We start from the raw sequence: 24,802 nt of genomic DNA on the forward strand, positions 1-24,802 counted from the left end.
AACCCGATGTGAAATTTTGATTTATATTTTGATGAAACGAAAATTTATTTTGTTCGGAGATATTAATTGGGATCTGATTGAAAGAAAATGGAACAAAGAAAAAATAGGTTCATATTAGAGGCAATTTGAGGCTAAATTGTTCAATTTGATTTCGTACGATTCCCTCGTAAAGTGTGAAGGGATATAGTCAAGATTAAATTGTGGGTGATAGAATTGAACAAGAAAATCCAGTATCTTCGATTCTGTTCATTGTTCACGCTTATACCATGTGCTGATTTTTCCCTTTAGAATTCACAATTCGATAATTTTTTTCCCCCCTAATTTTTCGAATTATGTCAGATTTAATTTATTAACGCAAATACTCTTAAATTCTTACAGGTTTCTTTCTTCCTGAATGGAGTGAAATCCAAGTCACTTGAATAAGAAAAGAATTTTACTCTTATAGATGTGAATAGAAAACTGTGCACCAAGTTTAAACTGGTTTTAACTTAAAGAAATTGTTCCACTGATGGAAAAAAAAAATTGTTATTTATTATACACAATGAAAGTAAAGTATTTACTTGACAAAAAATATTTTTATTTGTTTATTATTGAAAAAGAATAATAAAAAGCATTACTTTTTATTCAGTAATAGTAATGGAAAATACTCGATTAAAAATAAAATTACTGCTAACTAAAGAATGTTTGGAAAGAAAATCATGATCCACAAGTTTTGAACGTTCAAATGAATAAATAATTTTTATTAGAAATATTTTTATAAATTACTGTTCGCAATAAAAATTAAAAACTTAAATTTTACACTTAGAAACTTTATAATTAATTTTTTTTATAGTGACACAAAATTATTGTAACAAAAATTTAAATTGAAGAAGAAATAAATAAATTTCGTTCATTTGAACGTTCAGAACTTTAGAATCGTAGAATTTAGATTTTTGTTTCAAGGATGGCACTTAAAATTCTTTACTAAGCATTTTTTAAATTTTCTCTATTAGTTTATCATTTCTCAGCATAATTTCTCAACAGTATAGTTATAAATTCTTCTTAAATGCATCTATATAATTTAGTGCGACTATTGTTAGCCTTCGAACAGGTAAAGGACTTCTTCATTCTTCGACGAGTTGGTAAAAAAAAAAAATTGAACGAGGCATTCAACATCACTCCCGCCTCTCTTTCTATTAAAAAAAATCTATTTCTTTCACGGTCAATAAATTTTCTCCAAAATATTGTTTCCAAAATTAAATGAACTCTCATCTAGAGCAACTTTTTTCATTATCAATCATCATTTTTTTTTGTGAAAAATAACTCATTTTTTCCAAAGGAAAAAAAATAAACAAATGTAAAAAATTTTTTCAAATTACAAAAATAGTTCTTTTTTTTAAATGGATATAAAAGTTCATGAAAATTAAAAATTGGAAAATTAGAGAAATAATTAAAAATAAAATAATGTATTTGTTGTAGGTCAATGGAAGACGAAGATCGAAAGTATAATGAAATTATAATGATGAGACAATTGCAACGAGACGAACGAGGCAAATATTGTTTGAATCAAAATTCACAAACTGATACCATCAGGGATTCTGCTAATCAGGAATTGATGTCTACCGCAATACTGGGAACAAAGAATAGAGCCGAGACTAAACAACAGACACTAATTAGGTATAATTAATTTTTATAGCTTTAAACGAGTCGCGCTTTTCGGGCCCAAGAATTCTTTCTCCTTTTAGGGCGAAGAACACAGGGAATCGATGAATCTAATTCTAAATCTGTGTTTTTAATATTATAATTTTATTAATAATCATTTTTTATTTATTTCTTAAATTTAATTGTGGATATTTTTTAATAATAGTAATAATAATAATAATTATAACAAAAATGATAATAATAATATAAACAATAATAATAATAATAGAAGAGGATTATGAAAAATAATAATATTAATAAAATTATTATTATTTTTTAAAAATTATAATTTTTCGAAATGTAATTCTTCAAAAATACGATTAAATTTATTTATTTATTTACAACATAAGATATTTGAAATAATTTTTAAAAGTAATTAAATTAAATTTTTTCAAATATAAAATTTATTTAAATGAAGTTTGACAATACTTTTAATTGTTTCAGTTTTTAAAATTTTTGTTCTGGGAATTCAATTATATCTTCAAAAATATTTTCATTGCAATTTTTTAAAAACTTAATTTATCTTGGATTTTTACGATAAAGTATTCAAAACTTCAATAATTTTTGTTAAACAAATATTTAAAAACTTATTGTTATTTATTTTAATTGAAATTTTAAATAACTTCAATGTAAGAACTTTTGTAATTTAATTATTTCTAAAAATTACCAACTGCAATTTTTCCAAAAGTCAATTATTTTTTAGAATTTTTGAATAAAATTATTCAAAACTAAAATGAATTATTTTTCAAATTTTTAGTTACAATTCTTCAAAAAATACAATTATATTTAATAAAAATTTTTTAAAGTGAGAAAATAAAATTCTTTGGAATGTAAAATATATTTTAATAAAATTTGAGAAAATTTCTTATTTTTTCAATTTTTTAGAATTAGTTTTTGGGAATTCAACTATTTTCAAATAATTTTAATTACGGTTTTTTAGAAAACCTCATTTTTTCATAATTTTTAAATAAAATTTGAGAAAATTTCCTGTTTTTTCAATTTTTTAAAAATATTTTTTATGAATTCAACTATTTACAAATAATAAATTTTAATCGAAACGAATTGTTGCAAAAAATTTTATGAAAAAATTTGATAATAATTAAATTCCTTCAAAGAATTTTATTATTTAGGAATATAATATAATTCTCGCGAAGAATTCTGTTTAAATTTTCTAAAATTCTTATTAAATTCTTCTTGAAGAATTCTTTGCATTTTTTTTTAAATAATTGAGTTTCTTTAATAGTTAGGTATAATTAAAAATATTGAAAATAATTTTATTTTATCAACAATTTCTTTCGAGTTTTTAAAATAATCGTGTTTGTTAATAATTAATTCAAATTATAATTTATTTATTAAGTTTTATTAGAATTTTAGAAAACAATAATTGAATTCTTATGAAAAATTTTATAACGAATTATGAGAAAAATCGAATTTTTTTGTGAAATTTTTTTGAAAATAATTTAATGTTTGCAAAGAATTTTACTATTTATAAATGAGGGGCTGGATGCTATAAGGTGTTACGCGCCATTTACTTAACATGGCGCGTAACACCTTATAGCATCCAGCCCCTCAAATATAATTGAATTGTTTCGAAAGATTTATTAATATTTTAAAAAATAATTGAATTTTTTCGAAAAATAATTATATTAAAAATTAAAAACAAAATGGAATTCTCTTAAAAATGGAAATTCGAAATGGACTTCTATTTTATTAAAGTTGTATTAAAAATAATTGAATTTTTGCAAAGAATTTTACTATTTATAAATAAAATTGAATTGTTTCGAAAGGATTTATTAAAATTTTAGAAAATAATTGAATTCTTTCTTGAAATTTTTTTGAAAATAATTGAGTTTTTGCAAAGATTTTATAACGAATTAAGAAATAAAATTGAATTCTTTTGAAAATAATTGAATTGTTTTTAGGGATTGTTTATTAATTGTTTTCATTCCGTGAAATTTTATTAAAATTTTGTTTAAAAATAATTGAATTTTTGCAAAAAATTTTACTATACCTATTTATAAAAATAATTGAGTTTTTACGAAGAATGTTATTATTTATAAAAATAATTGGATTCTTGCGAAGAATTTTATTAAAATTTTTGAAATTAATAAACAAGAATAATAAGTAATTAGTAAATTAATTAATGATTGGATTTTTTTAAAGTTTGAATCTGAAATTATTCAAAAAGTCATTTTTAAAAATAGAAAATTTTGTAATTTGCACAATAATAATAATAGATTGAATACCACGTCCCGCTCGCGTAACATTGCTTTCATTATTTTGAAAAGTTAATAAATATATTTGTTTAAAAATGAAGTGCGTTGTAAATACGTAATGGAATCTTTGACGCGATTTATTAAATTAAAAATGCTTTATCGATACCTTTTTGTAGAATAAGTAGCAAAATATTCGTCACTATTAGAACGTATACGTATATTTTGTAAATGGAGAAAAACTTTCTGTTATTTTTCTTCTGTTTCTTTTTATATATTATACATACGTCAAGTGCGTCTATATGCTGCATGAATAGAAGCGTACGTAAGCAAAAATTTGTAAATAATCTCTATGTGCGTGTAAATATATATTTATATATATATTGAAAAAAGTTTCGACTCTCATCAGTTAACATGTATAAAAAGCTAAAAAAGCAAAACTGTCATTCGTAAAACGAATTCCTGAATGTCACAAATTGTCTTCCACGAGAGACTATATTTTTTCTTTTTTCACTTCTTTCTCCTCTTTATTTAAATCTCATTGTTTTTTAACTTTTTGTCACTTTTTTCTATTTTTCTTTCTCGGGGATAATTTTTTTTTAATTTAATTAATTAAATAATTTTTTTTTAGAAAATGTAAAAATTACAGATTCTTAATTATTGTATAGAATTCTTTTGTTTATCAATGTAATTAACGCACGAATTATAAAATTATAAATTTGTAACAGAGTAAGAAATAGTAAATTTATCTATAAAAAAGGGAAGTTCACATTTATGAGTTAATTTTCGTCTCAATTATTAATATTGATTTGGTGTCGCCCCTAATCAGGGCAATTGGAACTTATATTTCGAAAAAGGGATTGATGAGACAAAGTACAAGTGACATTGGGTTTTATACATAGAGAGAGAGAGAGAGAGAGATGAACTAATGTCACACATCCCCGAGGACATTAATCTACATTTTGGGAATTCATCAGGGAATCGATAATGAATTTTCTTCCTACAAAATGAAACCTTTTGATCTGCCAGTGTATTTTAATAAGTATTACATACTAAAGTGCTGTCCGCGAAAGAACAGATGTCACTTGTAATTTGATTCATATGTAATATGTTTTCATTAAAAATGGGAGTGCGGATATCAGCGTTAGAGAAATTCAATCAAGTTGTTATTTTTCCCCGATTTATGGAAAAAGAAACTATGCGCTCACTGTAGACGATAGGAAAAATTTATTATTATTCCAAAATCTTTTACTCTGTATTTTTATATTTCTTCACTTCTAATATCTAATTTATTATTATTATTATTATTATTATTTTTAATATTATTAGTTAAATAATCTTTAACGTCCGAGATCTTTCATTGTTCAAATGTTTTCGCTTTATTTGCCTTATTTAATATTATTATTATTGTTATTAGCATTTTTACGCGCGCTCCAGCTATCGCGAAACATGGTAATTCAATTTATTATTATTACTATGCAAATTACAAAATTTTTTTCTTTTAAATAATAATTTCAATTTTTGAATAATTTTAGATTCAAAATTAAAAAAAATTAATTATTAACTTATTTACTAATTAATTAATTATTATGCTAATTACTCTCAAAAAGTTTAAATAAAATTCTTCGTAACAATAAAATTACACTGTTCGACAAAATTTTGCTACATGAATAAACGAAAGTGATTCTTACAGGATTTTCGACGTAGATTACGAATCTGTAAGTGAAATTGTCCCATCACGTCTCAATTTTGATAAAAACGGGGTCAAAGTGCCAAAAAATGGCTTTTATGGCACTTTTTGAAGTACAATAAAAAAAGAACGCGACGTGATAAAAAGCTCAAATGTGGCTTAAATGAGAGCTCAAACCCTCAACTTTAACATCCAAAAGTAAAAAACCATGTAGAAATAACTCAAAATTGTTGGGAACAACTTTTTGCCGCATGCGCGTAAAACAGCTATTATTTTAGCGATCATATAGGGTAAATTGGTAAAAAGTTGTTCCCCACAATTTTGAATTTTTTCTACATGGTCGCGTTCTTTTTTATTGTACTTCAAAAAGTGCCATAAAAGCCATTTTTTGGCACTTTGACCCCGTTTCTCTCAAAATTGAGATGTGATGGGACAATTTCGCTTACAGATTCGTAATCTACGTCAAAAATCCTGTAAGAATCACTTTCGTTTATTCTTGTAGCAAGAAAAAACCTTAATTTTGTCGACCAGTGTTATTTTCATAAATAATAACATTCCTCGAAAGAATTCAATTACCTTCAATAAAATTTTTATTAAATTCCTAAAAAGATTATTTTCAAAAATTTTAATAAAGTTCTTAGCAAGAATTAAATTATTTTCATAAATAATAAATTTTATCGCAGAACTTTTCAATTATTTTCATAAATAATAAAACTTTTCGCAGAAATTCAATAATTTTTTAATTATTTTAATTAATTTAAAAAATTTTTTTAGAGTGTGCTGAAAGAAATTTGAAGACGGGAGAAGAATTTAAAATTAAGACAAAAGGATTACATTGGATTACAGGTAGAAATTTTTACGATTGTTAGAGAAAAGACTATTTCATAAATAGTTAATGTTGCCGAATTAGAAGAGGAAATGGAAATTCATTGTTTACTCGATAAAATGAAGCGATGATTGTCAGTTGATTTTGATGATTTCCAGTTGAAAAATAATAGAAGGTATCATAAATTTACACTACATTTTAGTTAAAAACACTAAGAAAAATTAAATTTTGAAGAAGTTATAAATGATTGCAGAAATCCAATTATTTTCAAAAGTAATAAAATACTCTGCAGAAATTCAATTATGTTCAAACATTTTTTTAAATACTTGTCAAAATTTAAATTATCTTTAAAAATAATGAAATTCTTCTCTAAAATTCAATTCTTTTCAAAAATTTTAATAAAATTTTTGACAAAATTTCAATTATTATCAAAAAATTTTCCTCCATTTAATGATTTTTAATATCTACTATTTTTTATAAAATTTTCCAAACGAATTCAAATTATATTTTTAAAAAATTAATTAAATTCTACACCAACATTTAATTATTTTCATAAATAATAAAATTCATCGCCAAATTTCAATTATTTTTAATAAAATTTTCATCAAATTTCTCGAAAAATGTAATTATTATAAAAATTTTTATTAAAATTCGTCAAAAAAATTTAATATTTAAAAATTGGTTGATAAAATTCTTTATGAGAATTTAATTTTGAGAAACATTCAATTATTCAATAAATTATTTATTTTTGCATCTATTTAAATAATTGAATTCTCGTTGAATTTTCTAATAAAAACTTATTTAAAAATGAATTTTAGTGCAAATTTTAGATAATAATTGAATATTAAAAGCATTGTAGGATGAATTTTTTTTAAATAATTGAATTTTGAAAAGGTTTCACATTAAAATCCTTGAAATTTTTAATTTTTCATACTTCTGAAGAATATTAATTACAAATTTTGAAAATAATTGTATTCTCAAAAACTTTAATGTAAATAATCTTCTGGTGTTAATTTAAAGATGATAATTAAGGAAAATTATAGCTTCTGAAAATTATATTTAAATATTTTTGAATTAAGTAATTCTTCGAATTTTCTTCATTTTAATGTTTTAAAATTTAATTATTTTTAATATTTTCAATTACATATTTTCTAAAAAGTCAAATTCAATTATTTGTAAATAATTGCGAAGAAATTTTTTTTATAAATTTCTTCGTAATAATTCAATTATATTCATAAATAATTAAATGTTGTACAAGGACTCAATTATTTTCATAAATAAAAAACTTTTATTTAGGAAATCAAATATTTTCATAAATTTCGCAGAATTTCAATTATTTTTAATAAAATTTTTATCCAATTCCTCGAAATATTTGGTGTATTCTTAAAAATTTTATTAAAATTCGTCGAAAAAATTCAATTATTTAAAAATTTTTGATAAAATCCTTTATGAGTATTTAATTTTTATAAAAAATTGAATTTTAAAAAGGTTTTAAATCAAAATATTTTAAAATCTAAATTTTCCATACTTTTAAAAATAATTCTGTAGAAATATTTTTTTTTGAAAAATTTTGATTTCAATTCTGTTGAAATTACTTGCATTTTTTAATATTACATTTAATTTTACAATTCAATGGTTTTCAATATCTACTATTCTCATCAAATTTCCTAAAAAAATTCAATTATTAAAATAAAATTTTATCAAATTCTACGCTATATATTCAATTCTCTTCATAAATAATATAAATTTCATAAGAATTCAATTTTTTAAAATAGAATTTGCATAATTTTTATGAAAATAATCAATTATTTAAAAATGTTTTAGAAAATTCTTGCCAAAAATTAAATTATTTTCACAAACAATAAAATTTTTCATTGGAATTTAATTATTTTAATAAATTTAAAACATATCCTCGTCAAGATTTTAATTGTCATAATTCAATCATTTTCAAAAATTTTTCGCAATGCCATGATTTTCAATATCTACTATTTTCATAAAATTTCCCAAAAGAATACAACTATTATTTAACGAAAAAAAATTTTTTGATAAAATTCTACGCAAACATTAAATTATTTTCAGAAATAATAAAAATTTGACAAGAATTCAATTTTTTAAAATAGAATTTGGATAAATTTTAGGGAAAAAAATTAATTATTTAAAATTTTTTTTTAGAAAATTCTTCTCAAATTCAATTTTCTTCGGAAATAAAAATTCTCAAAGAACTTTTAAAAAAATTATTAAAAATAATTGATTTAAAAAAGAATATTAGTTAAAAATTCTAGAAAATAATAATTGAATTGAAATGATGAAAATAATTTTTAAAAAGTTACAGTAACAATATTCTTCTTATATAAAATAATGATTTTATCAATCGGTTATCTTTAATTATTATAAAACATGAAGTAATCGATCGAATCAGAATATTCTTCTAAGTCAAGGAAAAAGTGAAAATTTTGTCTGGAAATCAGGAAAAAAACAAAATCAAATTTTTGTTGCAACCTTGTAATTGCATGTGAAATTCAATTTTTGTGTGTAGAATAGAAAAGTTTTAGTTACCATCAGAAGTAGATTTTCACAAGAGAAAAATGTGTATTGAAAGGAAAAGTGAATTTTGAAAAAGAGAAATAGTATTGCCATTCACCCCTAAATATTAGGGCAAATGTACACGCTTTGTCATTTCTATTCGCCGCACCGTAAGATTATCGTCACGCTTAATATCCTATATTCTGATGTCATAAATGTCCATTAGTATCGTATTGTCCCCTTGATAACTTTGTTATTTTTACTTGTAACCAAAAAATCAATTCCTTTTTTTAATCTTCTTTTATTTTTCCCTTTTTCTCTTTCATTGTTTTTCGGATTTTTTAATCCATATTCAAAAAATTGTAAATATTGTATTTCATTTGTCCATACAATTTCTTTTTTTGCTATTTTTTCCCCTTGCCCCGTAAAAATTTCTTATTCTTCACTGTCATTTTTTCTTTCCCATTTATTTCCCCTATGCAACGTCTGGAAAACATAAGTGTTCTAGTACTTGAAAAAAAAGTGCTGAACTACTTCCGCTCTCGGGTTGTATAAGGATTATACGGTGTGGCAATTGAGCAATTAATGCATCACGGAAACAATGCGATTGAAGTAGAAAATACGTTGAATGTAAAAATTTCTTCTCGATTAATGCCAAACCAAAAAAGAAAGACTAAAGATAATCTTTTTGGAAAAAGAATTCGAAAATTAAAAAAACAGATTCTTTTGGATATTTTTGTTCTTTTATGCAAACAGGGCATATTTTTCGTTTATGATTGTGAAAACATCATGTGCGGGGGAATGTAATCGCAAAATGTACTTGCAGCTATTGTGATAGGTGATAGAGTATAAAAGTCATGTGTGCCTTCAAAAAGTGGGTGGTCGTGGCATTTTTTTACGACGAGGAGACGCTGAAATCAGAGGAGGGTGAATTGGGAGAATTGGAGGTGGAGGGTTGTGAACCATGAGGGCAGTCGACCGTGAATACGATACCATGGTCGGCATCATGAGCAGCACACCATACACACCATCGTCCTGCTGATTTTGTTGAACAACTATATAATTCTTGTTCTCGATGGGACGATTCTCTCTCGCACACAGTTTCCTGATGGCTCGACGATTTGTACATTTCAATTGCCTCGACAATCGTTTCAAGGCGTCGACTACATTGTTATCCCTTCCAAACCATCAAGAAAAGTCTGCTCCTTCAAAGAATTCACCGAATTCCCCTTCTTTCTTCATTCTATCTCGTCGAATAATAAATTAAGGACTCGAACCAATCCGATCTGCCTCAACCTCTCACTTTTCGTCTCCACAATTTATTCTAAGCTGAAAAAATATCTTTTTTTAATCCTACAAATTTGAGGAATGCTTTTAATTATAGGAGTGAAAATTAAGTTTCTTTTAAATAATCCTTTGTTCTTCTCCTTTATTCTTTCTCTTAATCGTCTAATTCAGGGCTCGGATTGTACGACTTTTTCGACTTTTTTCCACTCTTCTAAGGAAATGTGACTTTTTTCGACTTTTTTTGAAAAAATGCGACTAATCGACTTTATCGAGATTTTTTTTAGTAAAATGCGACTGAAATTTAAAATTTTTTTAAATTTAAAGAAAAAAGTTTGAGTCAAAAAAATGTTCTGTTACATTTATTTACAAATTTCTTTCAAATTTTTCGAAAACATCAATAACTTCTTTTTTAAATAAATATTTCATTATTATTTTTCCATAGGAATTAAAATTTTTCAAAAGATTCAAATTCAAACCTTTTTTGAAATTAAACAACTTATAAAAAATTGTTATAAAACATGAAGAAATCGATCACTCCGAGTCTTTGACTCGGAGTAATCGATGTCTTCATGTTTTAAAATAATTAAAGATGACCGAGTGATAAAATCTTTATATTTTATATTATAAGACTTTATAAGAAAAAAATTTTTTAAATTATTTTTTTATGAAAATAATTGAATTATTGAAAAGAAATTTATAAAACAGTAAGTAATTGAATTTTGCAGAAGAATTTTGATATTTACAAAGATAATTGAAATTTTGAGGATAATTAAAAAAAAAAATTTTGAAAATAATTTAATTTCTGCCAAGAATTTTCTTACTTTTTGAAGATAATTTAAATTTTGCAAAGAATTTTATCAAAACTTTTGAAAATAATTAAATTTCCAGGATGAATTTTACTATTATTTATGAATTTTATTATTTATAAAAATAATTTAAATTTTGACAAGAATTTTATTAAAATTCTATACAAATAATTGAATTTCAGAGAAGATTTTTATTACTCTCAAAGATAATTGGAATGTTGAACAAATTTTTTTAAAAATGTTTAAAAGTAATTGAATTTTATAGAAGAATTTTGATATTTACAAAGATAATTGAAATTTTGAGGAGAATTTAAAAAAAAAATTTGAAAACAATTTAATTTCTGACAAGAATTTTCTTACTTTTTGAAGATAATTTAAATTCTGCAAAGAATTTTATCAGAACTTTTGAAAATAATTAAATTTCTATAGTTTGAATTTTATTCTTTATGAATTTTATTATTTATAAAAATAATTTAAATTTTGACAAGAATTTTATTAAAATTCTATACAAATAATTGAATTTCAGAGAAGATTTTTATTACTCTCAAAGATAATTGAAATTTTGAACAGATTTTTTTAAAAATTTTTAAAAGTAATTGAATTTTGCAGAAGAATTTTGATATTTATAAAGATAATTTAAATTTTGAGGAGAATTTAAAAAAAAATTTGAAAATAATTGAATTTCTGACAAGAATTTTCTTACTTTTTGAAGATACCTGAATTTTGCAAAGAATTTTATCAGAACTTTTGAAAATAATGAAATTTCCATAATTTGAATTTTATTCTTTATGAATTTTATTATTTATAAAAATAATTTAAATTTTAACAAGAATTTTATTAAAATTCTATACAAATAATTAAATTTCAGAGAATATTTTTATTACTCTCAAAGATAATTGGAATTTTGAACAGATTTTTTTAAAAATGTTTAAAAGTACATAATTGAATTTTGCAGAAGAATTTTGATATTTATAAAGATAATTGAAATTTTGAGATGAATTTAAAAAAAAATTTTGAAAATAATTTAATTTCTGCCAAGATTTTTCTTACTTTTGAAGGTATTTGACTTTATTTATTATTTATGAAGATAATGATAATTTTGACGAGAGATTTAAAGAAAATTTTGAAAATAATTGAATTTCTGCGAAGAATTTTATTACTTTTGAAAATAATTGAATTTCTAGAATGAATTTTATTATTTATAAAGATAATTGAAATTTTGACAAGAATTTTATTAAAATTTTTGCAAATAATTGAATTTCAGAGAAGAATTTTATTATTGACAAGGATAATTGAAATTTTTAACAGATATTTTTAAGAAGTAATTGAATTTTGCAGAAGAATTTTGATATTTACAAAGATAATTGAAATTTTGAGGAGAATTTCAAAAAAAAAATTGGAAAATAATTGAATTTCTGTAAAGAATTTTCGTACTTTTGAAGATAATTTGAATTTAGCGAAGAATTTTATCAGATCTTTTGAAAATAATTAAATTTTTATGATAAATTTTATTATTTATAAAATTTTTACGAAAAATTTAAAAAAAATTTTTGAATATAATTGAATTTCTGCCAAGAATTTTATTACTTTTGAAAATAATTGAATTTCTAAGAAGAAATTTATTAAAAATTTTTTTAAATAGTTGAATTTCGGAGAAGAATTTTATTATTTATAAAAATAATTGACATTTTAAAGAAAATTTTTAAAAAATGTTAAAAATACTTAATTAAAATTTTGCTATGAATTTTATTACATTTTTTTTAAATTTTATTCCGGATTGTTTGATATTAATGTATCTGTTGTCGAGAAATGTGATTTTTTTACAATTTTGACAATTTTTTGTTTTCTTTTTGTCGTTTTTTCTACGATTTAATGCGACTTTTTTCCGACTTTTTCGCAAATTTTATGCGACTTTTCGTGACTTTTGTTGTAAATTTATGCGACTGAAGCGACTTTTTTTGAGTCTTAAAGACGATCCGAGCCCTGCTAATTCATTAAATGAGTAGGTAAATAATCGATAAACCTGAAATATTTCCATATTAACAAAAATTGGTAAATAATTAAAACTACATATAATAATCGTGGTGTTTCCAGACTTCTGAATCTCTGCCCATATCTGAAGTTGGTTGTATATTAACTATAATAATCCTATAATTTATTCTTTCATTCTGTCCACACCTGAAGTTAGTTTTTGTGTATTCTTTTGTCTTTTTTCTTTAAAAAAAATTTGTTTTGACAAATCGAAAATATGCAGGTATTTTTTCATGATTCATAATAAAATACGTAATATTAGAAATTAGAAAATTTAAAAAAAAATGATGATTAACAAATGAAAAATTTACCCATTTTGTTTCTTATATGCTTTTTTTATAACAAATTTCGTTTAACTGATCTAAATTATGCAAATGTTTCTCTTGTTTATTTATAAAAAATAGAAAATTTGTTAAAAAATTATCATTAAGAAATAGTAAATAAATACCCATTTTATGCATAATTTTCATTTCTCAATAACAATATTGTTCACAAACTCATTCTTTTATTTTGGGAAAAAAAACATTACATATTCCCGTTTCTTAATATTTTTGTAGAAAATTCTCAAATTTTCATAAGGGAATAATTTACATTATTTCAATTTTTTAATTACAATTGTTTTAATAAAATTCAAAGTTTTTTTTAAAAATAAACGAAACAAATGTTTATAAATTCTATTTGTCAATTACAAATTTTCATTAAAAATGAAAATTTTTGAATTTTTAGAAAATAAAGGAAAAAATTTTACTGAAAAAAAATGTTCCGTTACATTTTTACGAATTTCTTTAATTGTAAAATTATTCAAAAAGATCAATAATTTCTTTTTTAAATAAATATTTAATTATTATTTTTCCACAGTAATTAAGACATTCAAAAATTCCAAATTCAAACCTTTTTGAAATAAAACAACTTATAAAAGTATTTTGATATAAAACATGAAGAAATTGATTGCTCCGAGTCGAAGACTCGGAGTGATCGATTTCTTTATGTTTTCTATAATAATTTATAATAATTAAAAATTTATGAAAATAATTGAATTATTCCGAAGAAATTTATAAAAAATTGTAAATAATTGAATTCCTGTGAAATTTTTAATATTTTTGACAATAATTAAATGTTTGTGTACGATTTTATTAAATTTTTTTTTAAATAATTGAATTTTTCTCGGAAAATTTTATTAAAATAATAGATATTGAAAATAATTGAACTTTGGGGAAAAATTTTGTTATTTACAAAGATAATTGGGATTTTGACGAGAATTTTTTTTTTAATTTTAAACATAATTGAATTTTATGAGAAGAATTTTTATTACTTTTGAAAATAATTGAATTTCTGCAATAAATTATTTGCAATTTTTCCAAAATTGAATTATTTTAGTGTTTTCAACAAAAATTTAAATTTTAAATTTTTAAATTCTATTATTTTTAAAATTGATAATTGAAGGGCTACATAAAATAAGGGGATGAACGCGTGGTTGAAAGGGATAATATCAGTCAGGTAACAGCGAGGGGCTCAAGGCCTGTCACTGCTACCCGACTGGTAGTATCCCTTCCAAGCCTCGCGTTCGTCCCCTTATTTTATGTAGCCCTTCAATTTTATTTTAAAAAATGAAGCAAAAAGTTAGCCGCGCGCTTTAGCGCGCGAATTGTTGCTAGTGTAATAATATTAGGAAATAATTTTATTATTCAAGGAAAAATAATTAGTTCAAATATTTAAATAAAGAAAATAATTTAATAATTCATTTCAAGAATTTTATCAACATTTTTTTCAATAATTGAATTCTTTTAAGAAAATGTAATTAAAATTGTATTGAAAATAATTTAATTCTTGGCAAAATTTTTATTAAAATTCTTTAAAATAATTAAATTGTTTTGGAGTTTTTTAAAAATAATTTTTACTGAAAATTTTGAAAGTATAATTGAATTTTATTTTATTTTTTTTTTATTTTCATTTGAAGCTTTTCTTATAATTTTTAAAATAATCGTGTTTATCATTAATTGTAATTAATAATTTTCCTATTAAATTATATTAAAATTATTCATAGAAAATTATAAATTCTTTTAAACCATTTTATTACAGTTTTTGTAAATAATTATATTTCTTTTTAAGAATTTCATTAAATTTCGTAAAAATAATGTAATTTTTTAAAACAATTTTGAATATAATTGAAATTTACAAAGAATTATATTAAAAACTTTTGAGAACAATAATTGAATTGTTTAGAAAAATTTTATTACAATTTTTACAAATAATTGAACCTGTTAAAGAAATTTTCTTAAAATTATCTTGAACATATTAATTGAATTTTTTCCTAGAAATTTTATTAAAATTGTATTGAAAATAATTGAATTCTTGCCAAGAATTTTACAATTTATAAAAATAATTGAATTGTTTCGAAGAATTTTATAAGAATTGTTGAAAATAATTAAATTTAAATAATATTTTTCAAAATAATTGTATACTTTCGAGAAATTTAATTAAAATTGTATTGAAAATAATTGAATTCCTCCGAAACATTTTATTATTTATGAAAATAATTGAATTCATTTGAAGTGTATTATTATTAATTATAAAAATATTTTAATTCTTGCGAAGAATTTTCTTATTTATGAAAATAATTGAATTCTTGAGGAGAATTTTACAATTCATAAAAATAATTGAATTGTTTCGAAGAATTTTATTTGATTTTTTGAAAATAATTGAATTTTATAAAAATTGTCGAAAATAATTGAATTTATATTAAAATTCTTTAAAATAGTCGAATTTAATTAATACTTTTGAAAATAATTGAATCATTTCGAGAAATTTTATTGAAATACTTATTAAGTACATAATAATAAACAAGAATATTTAATATTATATACTTAATAAGTGAATTCTTTAAATTTGGAATCTGTAATTTCAAATTGATGCTTATTCTTGAAAACATAGTTTTTTAATTTACAAAATAATACCTAATCAATAAAATAACGCGTTCCGCGTGCATATCATTTGCTAGCTAAAAATATTTTACAATATTTTACAATGAGGATAAATTAGAAAATTCAAAAAAAATTTGAAATAATTTGATGATTCTATTATTATTTTTATTTCGTAAAATATTGTTTTATTTTTTTAACTCAAATGGATTAAAACGAAAAAAATGAGGAAACATTAAAAGATATAGAAGAAATTCATTTTACTCAATACACATTGGCTTTTTGCCAAACCGCAAGTGCGAGCCATTAATGAATGGAGAGCTTATCAGTTGCTGAGTTCGCATTATACCGATTACCGCCAGAGAAACGATTGCTTCAATTCAATGCTATTTATCAAAACCCAGAAGTACCGTGACATTATATATTTCAACAGAAACTAGTCAATGATTATATTGACTTTCGGTTTTATTGCCTTTTTTGTCTTTATAATAGTTATAGTCATTTAGACACTACATATTCATTTTCTGTTTCACTCTCAGAAACTTTGGTTTCTATAATGGATAGTCTGTTTTCATTTATTTAAATTCGAAATTATTTTTATATTATTATTTACTAACATAGATTATTGCAATTAATAAATTTATTTTATGCTATAATTAACAGTTAATTAAATAATCGCTATTTATTTTTTCATAATTTTTAATAATTTTTTGAAGTTGTTTCAGGGTTGCTACAGGTCTTTTTTGTTTGCCTCATATATAAACTATGAAATTACCATGAATTCTAATACAGAACCTTCAATTGTTTCTTTTTCTGACAATAATTTCTTTCTGAATAACTTAATTCTTGAAAAAAAATCATAAAATTATTGCTGAATAATTTTACTTGAACCTATTTCAAAAGGAATTGAAATTTAAAAGAGTTACGATTACAATTTTCATAAATAGGTGAACCTAAAAAGGTTTTAATTTCAATTATTATTATATCTTTATAAATAGTAAAATTCTTCTCTAAATAAATTCAATTATTTTCAAAAATTTTAATAAAATTCTTGACAAAATTTCAATTATTTTCAAAAATTTTTCTCAATTCAATGATTTTCAATATCTACTATTTAAATAAAATTTTCCAAAAGAATTCAATTATTTAAAAAAAAATTTGATGTTAAATTCTTCGCAAACATTTAATTATTTTCATAAATAATAACAATTTCACAGGAATTCAATTATTTATCTACAAATTTTTCATAAATTTCTTCCCAACAATTCCATTATTTACATAAATAATATAATTTTTTTTTACATAGTAATTCAATTATTTTCATAAATAATAAAACTCATCATAAAATTTCAATTATTTTTAAAACAATTTTAATAAAATTTCTTGAAAAATGTAATTTTCTAATAAAAATTAATTTGAAAATGAATTTTAGTTAAAATTTTAGATAATACAAATTGAATATTAAGAGCATTCTAGCATGAATTTATAGAAAATAGAAATAATTGAATTCTGAAAAGGTTTCAAATTAAAATATTTGAAAACCTGACTTTTTTATACTTTAAATCAACAATTCTATATATAACTAAATTTTTCAATTTTTAGTAATTTTTCTACAAAATTCAATTATTTTCACAAATAATCATCATCACAAGAATTTAATTGTTTTCAAATGTAATAAAATTCTTAACAGAAATTCAATTATTTAAAAAGTTCTTGTCAAGAATTCAATTATCGTCATAAACAGCAAAATTCTTCGCCAAAATTCAATTATTTTCAAAAATTTTAATAAAATTTTTGTCAAAATTTAAACTATTTCCAAAAATGTTCCACAATTCAATAATTTTCAATATTTACTATTTTCAAAAAATTTACCAAAAATATTTAGGAAATATTCAATTATTTTCATAAATAATAAAAAGTCCACAGGAATTTAATTATTTAAAAAAGAATTTGCACACGGAGAGAGAATATATATTAAATTTTGTAAAAATATTTTCAAATTGGGGAAAAAGTGCGACAAAGCGAAATTTTGATATCAAAAAATACTAAACTTTAAAAAAACTTATGTGAAATTTAGTATAATTATATCAAATATCAAGAATATTAATTAAATTCTAATATAACTTTACTAAATTTCATATAAGTTTTTTTAAAATTTAGTATTTTTTGATATCAAAATTTCGCTTTGTCGCACTTTTTCCCCAATTTGAAAATATTTTTACAAAATTTAATATATATTCTCTCTCCGTGCATACATTTTTTCGGAAAAATTCAATTTTTTGAAAAGTTTCAATAAATAATTCAATTATTTTCACAAATAATCAAATTTTTCAGTAGAATTCAATTTTTTTTTTAAATTTTACAAAATTCTTTGCAAGAATTCAATAGGTATTTTTAAAATTCTTAACTTTGTTCTTAGGAATTCAATAATTATTTTCATAAATAATAAAACTCATCGCAGAATTTCAATTATTTTTAATACAAATTTAATTTCAATTCCGCTGAAATTAATTAAATTTAATTATCTTCAAAAAATTTATTTTAAATTCTCCTCAGGATTTCAATTATCTTTATAAATAGCAAAATTATTTTTTTAACAAAACTTTAATTATTTTCAAAGATTTTAATAAAATTCTTGGCAAAATTTTTAAAAATTTTATTAAAATTCGTAAAAAAAAATTTATTTATTTAAAAATTTGTTACTAAAAATCTTTATGAAAATTTAATTTTCAGAAAAAATTAAATTAATCAATAAATTATTTATTTTTGTATTTAAATAATTGAATTCTCTTAGAATTTTGTAATAAAAATTTATTTAAAAATAAATTTCATGTAAGATTTTAAGTAATAATTGAATATTGAAAGCATTATAGCATGAATTTTTTTTAGAAATAATTGAATTTTGAAAAGGTTTCAAATTAAAATCTTTCAAAATTTGAATTTTCGTACTTTTAACTATAACAATTCTGTATAGAATTAATTTTTTTGAAAAAGTTTAATTGAAATCTTTTTGAAATTATTTGAAGATTTTATTTTCTAAAATAAAAAAAAAAAAAAAAAAAAAAAAAAAATTATATTATATATATAATATATATATATATATATATATATATATATATATATATATATATTATATTATTATATTTTTTTTTTTTTTTTTTTTTTTTATAATTATATTTAATTGAAGAATTTCCGAATAATCGAATTTTCGTAAAGTTGAATTGCACCTAAATAAATATGTATATAAAAATTCTCAAAGAACTTTTTTGAATATAATTGATAAACAATTGAATAGTAGATAATAAAATAAATAATTGAGTAATTTTAAAAATAATTGATTTAAAGAAGAATTTTTGTTAAAATTTTTCGAAAATAATAATTGAAAATTGAAATGACGAAAATGATTTTGAAAAAGTTACAGTAACAATATTCTTATAATATGAAATATATGATTTCATCACATGGTCATCTTTATTTAATTATTATAATTTGTTGAATTTCAAGAAGGTTTGAATTTTAATGTTTTGAAGAATTTTAATTCCTACGGAAAAATAATAATAATAAAATATTTATTTAAAAATGAAGTTATTGATGTTTTCGAATAATTTTTAGAAATTCGTAAAGAAATGTAAGATAACATAGAATTTTTAAGTATCTAATAATTTTTAGAGTGAATCAGAATATTCTTTTAGGGTCAGGAAAAAGCCAAAATTTTGTCTGAAAATCAGGGAAAAGTGAAGGAAAATGAAAATTAAATTTTTATGACATCTCCATATTTATTTATTTCGAATAATAATATTTCTTGTATTTGTTATATTTATTTAATAATAATTAAATAACTTATGTTTTTATCGAAGGAGAATTCCTCTTATCAATTTTGAAATTAAATTCAAGGCTGTTGAGAGTCCCGCCATTGCAGTGTCATATCAGAAAGTTTCCACCAATTAACGTTTGAGTCGACGTTGTGTCGTCATTTGAAAGTCAGCCTTTCGAGTCGTTCGCAATAAAAAAAAATCCCCCCTACCCAGCCCTGTCGCTGCCTGGCGTTCTGTCGCTGTCGGTGTCTTGCAAGGAAATTTTTAAGTATGTGACGTCATTGGATGAGACTTTTTATTTATAAAAATTTACCCAGTTTTCTGATCTTTGAACTTGTCATAAAATTTTAATTTTCTAGAAGGCAACTAACGGTATGGTTTTTTACTATATTTATCACATTTAATAATAATATATTTCGTAGTATTTGCAAAAAGAATATTTGCGATATTTTTTTTTTTTTTACAAAAAATAACGTTTTGTTATAAATGTAAGAATTTTTGTATTTTTATTCATTGAAAAGTTGATAAGAGAAGGAATATTATTAATACACGTCACTAATGATGCATCTTAAACCTATAATATTCATTTTCATTTAAAAAAAGATTGAGTACAATATTATGAGTCATTCGTTGTATACACATACGTGGAAAGTGTGCATTTGTTAATTTTCCAATGTGCAAAATAGTATAAAATCCGATTTTTCATTCATAGGAAGTTTAAATATTAATAAGTTAAAATAGTGATAATAAGGCATAAAAATAAATTGAACAAAAGTGTCGTGTTCGTTTTTTTTTTTTTGCAAAATTGATAAACAATTTTTTAAATAACAATTATCTAATATTACAAATCTATTCGTGACACAGTCAATTTTGTTATATTTTTTTCTCATGTAAAACAATAAACGAATGAAATTGCGTTGTCATTGCTAATAACTGATTAATTTTACTCAATTGTTTTTCAAATAAGTGTAGTGTTTTGGTAATAATATTTGATAATATATAAAAAGAATTAAATGAATTTGAACTTTATTAGTTGTAATTAATAAACCCTTTTTGATTAATAAAATTATTTCTGTTGCAGATAATCAAAAATGAGTTTACAGTGGACGTTAATTGCATCTTTTCTTTACATAGAAATATTCATTGTTTTATTGCTGGTTCTGCCAGTCGCTTCTCCCAGAAGATGGCAGAAACTTTTCAGATCACGATTTCTTCAAAGCCTGAGCAATCAAGCGTCAATGTATTTTCTCGTATTGCTCGCAATTTTAGTACTCTTTCTACTAGATGCTATTAGAGAAATGCGAAAGTACTCGAATATGGAGGGCGGAGAACATGCCCACGCTCATTTGGATGCAGAAATGCAAGGTACATTTTTTAATTAAAATAATATGTCTAATTTATCTTAAAAATTTAATTCTGACGTGTTCTAAAGAAAGGTACTTAAGAAGCAAAAAATAGCAAGTAGAATATACTCAAAGGAGATCAATTTCTTAAAATAAACCAATGAGTCTACATCTCATTAAGTTGTAAAGAATATTGAATATTTCATAAGTAAACTGTTTTTAGATTTAAATAATTGAAGAGAAACTCAATTAATGGAAAAAAAACACAAATATAACCTTATAATGATTTACTTCTTAGGTACCGTTCTTTGGAGAGCGTCCAATGTATAATTAAATTCAGCGTTGCCACAAAAATTTAATTTTGATTCTCCCCGACTTTTCCCTGATTTCCAGACAAAATTTTGACTTTTTTCTTTACCCTAAAGAATATTCTGATTCACTCTCAAAATTATTAATAAAAAAAAAATGTTCTATTACATTTATTTACGAATTTTTGTAATTGTAAAATTATTCAACAATATCAATACAGTAGAACCTCGATTATCCGAGGTAATGTGGGGAAGAGGTGCCTCGGATAATCGAAAACTCGGATAACACGGAACAAATGAAAATTTCAAAATCTTAAATTATTTTTCATGTGTTTAAAGTGTTAGAATAATATTAAACGACAAAAATGGACGAAATTTTAAATGCAATGATCACAAATAGTGGTTTTGTAAAATTTTTTTTCCAAATTTAGTCGCTCGATCCGTTTTATCCGAGTTATTCCGCATTATCCGAGCATGTTTAGTGCCTCGGATAACCGAGGTTCTACTGTAACTTTTTTTTAAAATAAATATTCAATCATTATTATTTTTCCATGGGAACTAACATTTTCAAAAATTTGAAATTCAGTAATTTATAAGTTACTGTAACTAGTTCAAAATTATTTTCATCATTTCAATACAATTATTATTTTCCAGAATTTTCAACTTAAATTCTTATTTAAATCTCTTATTTTTAATAATTTTTGACAAAGTTGTTTGAGAATTTTCAAATCCATTTGTTTACATTTCAATTTAACAAACTATCGATTGTTCGGAAATTCTTCAATTAAAAATAAAAATTTGAAAAAATTGGAATTAAAATTTTTCAAAACAATTAATTTTACAAAAAATAGTTAATTAAAAGTATGGAAAATTTAGATTTAACTGAAATTAATTATTAAATCAATTTTTATTAGATAATCCAATCAGAATTCAAGTATTTAAATACAAAAATAAATAATAATTTATTGATGACTTGAATATTTCTTAAATTCATATTACAATGCTTCCAATATTCAATTGTTATCTAAAATTTTAATTGAAATTCATATTTAAAAAATTTGCATTAGAAAATCCTACGAAAATTCAATTATTTAAATACAAAAATGAATAATTTTGGATAAGTTACAGTAGCAAATTTTTCTTTAAATCAATTATTTTTAATAATTTTTGACACAGTTCTTTGAGAATTTTCAAATCCATTTCTTTATAATACAATTATTTTACGAAATTTCGATTATTCGGAAATTCTTCAATTAAATATAATTATTTTAGAAAATAAAACCTTTAAATAATTTCAAAAACATTGGAATTAAAAATTAAAAAAAAAATTTGTTTTACAAAATTGTTAATTTAAAGTTTGAAAAATTCAGATTTTCAAAGAATAAAATTTAAAAATCTTTTGAAATGCAATTAATTTAAAAATTTACTCTATAATACTTCAAACATTCAATTAATTTTTCTCGAGTTTTTACCTGAAATTGATGTTTAATAGTACATTGTACAACTAGTGGCGAAAGTGTGATTTTTCGAGAGTGAAGTTTGCGGCTCGAGCGTAGCGAGAGCAGCAATCACTCTCGAAAAATCATTCTTTCACCACGAGTTGTGCACTACGTTTTCTCCAACGCCTTGCGAGGAAAGGTTTCTTCGTGAGTTTCGTATAATTTTAATTAAAAATGTTCTTATGTTTAATATAATAAAAGACGAATGTTTTGAGTGGGGAAGAAGTTAGATACAAAATAAATCTCGGTCAAAGAACAAGAAAAAAGAATAAATTCATGATTTACTTTCGCCACGCCAAATTTACTTTCGCCACGCTAAAAATTACTTTCGCCACGCTGAATTTACTTTCGCCACGCCAAATTTTACTTTCGCCACGCTCTTCAGAGCAGTTGAGAAAAGTTCTACTTTCGCCACACTTTTCTACCAAGAAAAGTACTCCTTTCAGAGCAAGTGTTGGAGAAATCAATTTTTATTACAAAATTGTACGGAAATTCAAATATTCAAATAGAAAAATAAATAATATACCTACAGAATAATTGAATTATTTTTAAAATTGAATTCTTATAATGAATTTTATCAATAAATTTTTGAACTAATTAATTCTTTTCACAAATTTTATAAAAAAAATTGTAAATAATTTCAGGGTGTCTAGCGAACCGGGAAATCGGGAAAAACCGGGAAAAACCCGGGAATTTGGTTCGACCTCAAAAAACCGGGAAAAACCCGGGAATTTTCTATTTCTAGGGTATTTTTTGAATTATGTATATAAAAAATTATAATTTTTTTCAAAATCGTCAAGGGTAAATTGATAGTATGAAGCAGTAGTAAAAATAATAACTTAAATTTTATTTAAAACTAACTTTAGTATACGTTATATTATAAAAGTTAAAGGATTTGTACTATTATTATTTTTATATAACAATTTATAGGTATACAATACGTAACAAATTTTATAAGAAGAAATTAAGAATCTTCTGTGATATAGGAAAGGCAAAGATTTTACTTTTTAAAACTAAATATGGGGCATTCCATTTCAAAATGATCCTCTTTATAAACAATTGACATTGTAAGGCAATTTTTAAATCATTATTTCTCATATTTATTGAAGCCAAACTTTATTTACTATTAGTGGTTTTAAAACAAAAATTTCTCAACTTTATAATGGTAGAAATTTTTTTTTTTAAATAATAGAATTTATGAAAAAAATTAAGTTTGAAAGATAACCTTTTTGAATATCTCAAAACACGTCGCATCCGATTTTCTTGAAACTTATGTACAAATAAAGCTTAAATATTCTAGTTTAATTCTATGTAAACATTATAATGTGCAATTCATGGTTTGAGAAATTAATTAAATTTTACAAGTATTTCAAAGGGTATAATGTATGTACCGAGCGGAATTTTTTTTTCAAAAAAAGTTTTTCTTAAATTCCCCTGAATTGACAATTATATTATAAAGTTGAGAAATTTTTATAAGTGAAATTTTGATATTCTATGTCAAGTTTTTAGAAATTATTGTATAACTTTAATCATTGTAATTTAATAAAAACAATATTTAATTACGTAAATAATGTTATTGATAAACATTTAAATATGTTTTTAAATCCTTTGTGAATATCCGGGAAAATTATTCAAGAACCCGGGAAAAAACCGGGAAAAACCCGGGAATTTTAAATTGACGATTCGCTAGACACCCTGAATTTATTTTTTTCGAATAAATTTATACAAATTCTATTTTAAAGAATTTCATTTTTCGAGGAATTCAATTAAAATTGTATTAAATAAAAATAATTGAATTCCTAAAATAATTTTATTATTTATGAAAATAATTGAATCCCTGTAAAAATTTTAATATTTATAAAA

At 22.0% G+C, this 24,802-nt stretch overlaps 1 protein-coding gene across 4 annotated transcripts in view; it reads left to right on the forward strand.

Annotated features, from left to right (window-relative positions):
• LOC122504115 (B-cell receptor-associated protein 31) overlaps positions 1-24,802 on the forward strand; it is a 40,280-nt gene that overhangs the window by 10,644 nt on the left and 4,834 nt on the right. Inside the window, exons 3-5 of one of the 4 annotated variants that reach the window (XM_043615023.1) lie at positions 1,459-1,656; positions 6,358-6,584; positions 20,871-21,154. In XM_043615023.1, coding sequence (XP_043470958.1) covers positions 20,881-21,154 — 274 coding nt within the window. In that variant the 5' untranslated portion in view covers positions 1,459-1,656; positions 6,358-6,584; positions 20,871-20,880. Of the gene's footprint in view, positions 1-1,458; positions 1,657-6,357; positions 6,585-19,919; positions 20,162-20,620; positions 20,769-20,870; positions 21,155-24,802 lie in introns of those variants that run through there. The other 3 variants (XM_043615022.1, XM_043615021.1, XM_043615025.1) reach the window with 3 other exon arrangements.

This window comes from Leptopilina heterotoma, unplaced genomic scaffold (assembly GCF_015476425.1).
Source record: "Leptopilina heterotoma isolate Lh14 unplaced genomic scaffold, ASM1547642v1 Lhet_278, whole genome shotgun sequence".
Classification (NCBI taxonomy): domain Eukaryota; kingdom Metazoa; phylum Arthropoda; class Insecta; order Hymenoptera; family Figitidae; genus Leptopilina; species Leptopilina heterotoma.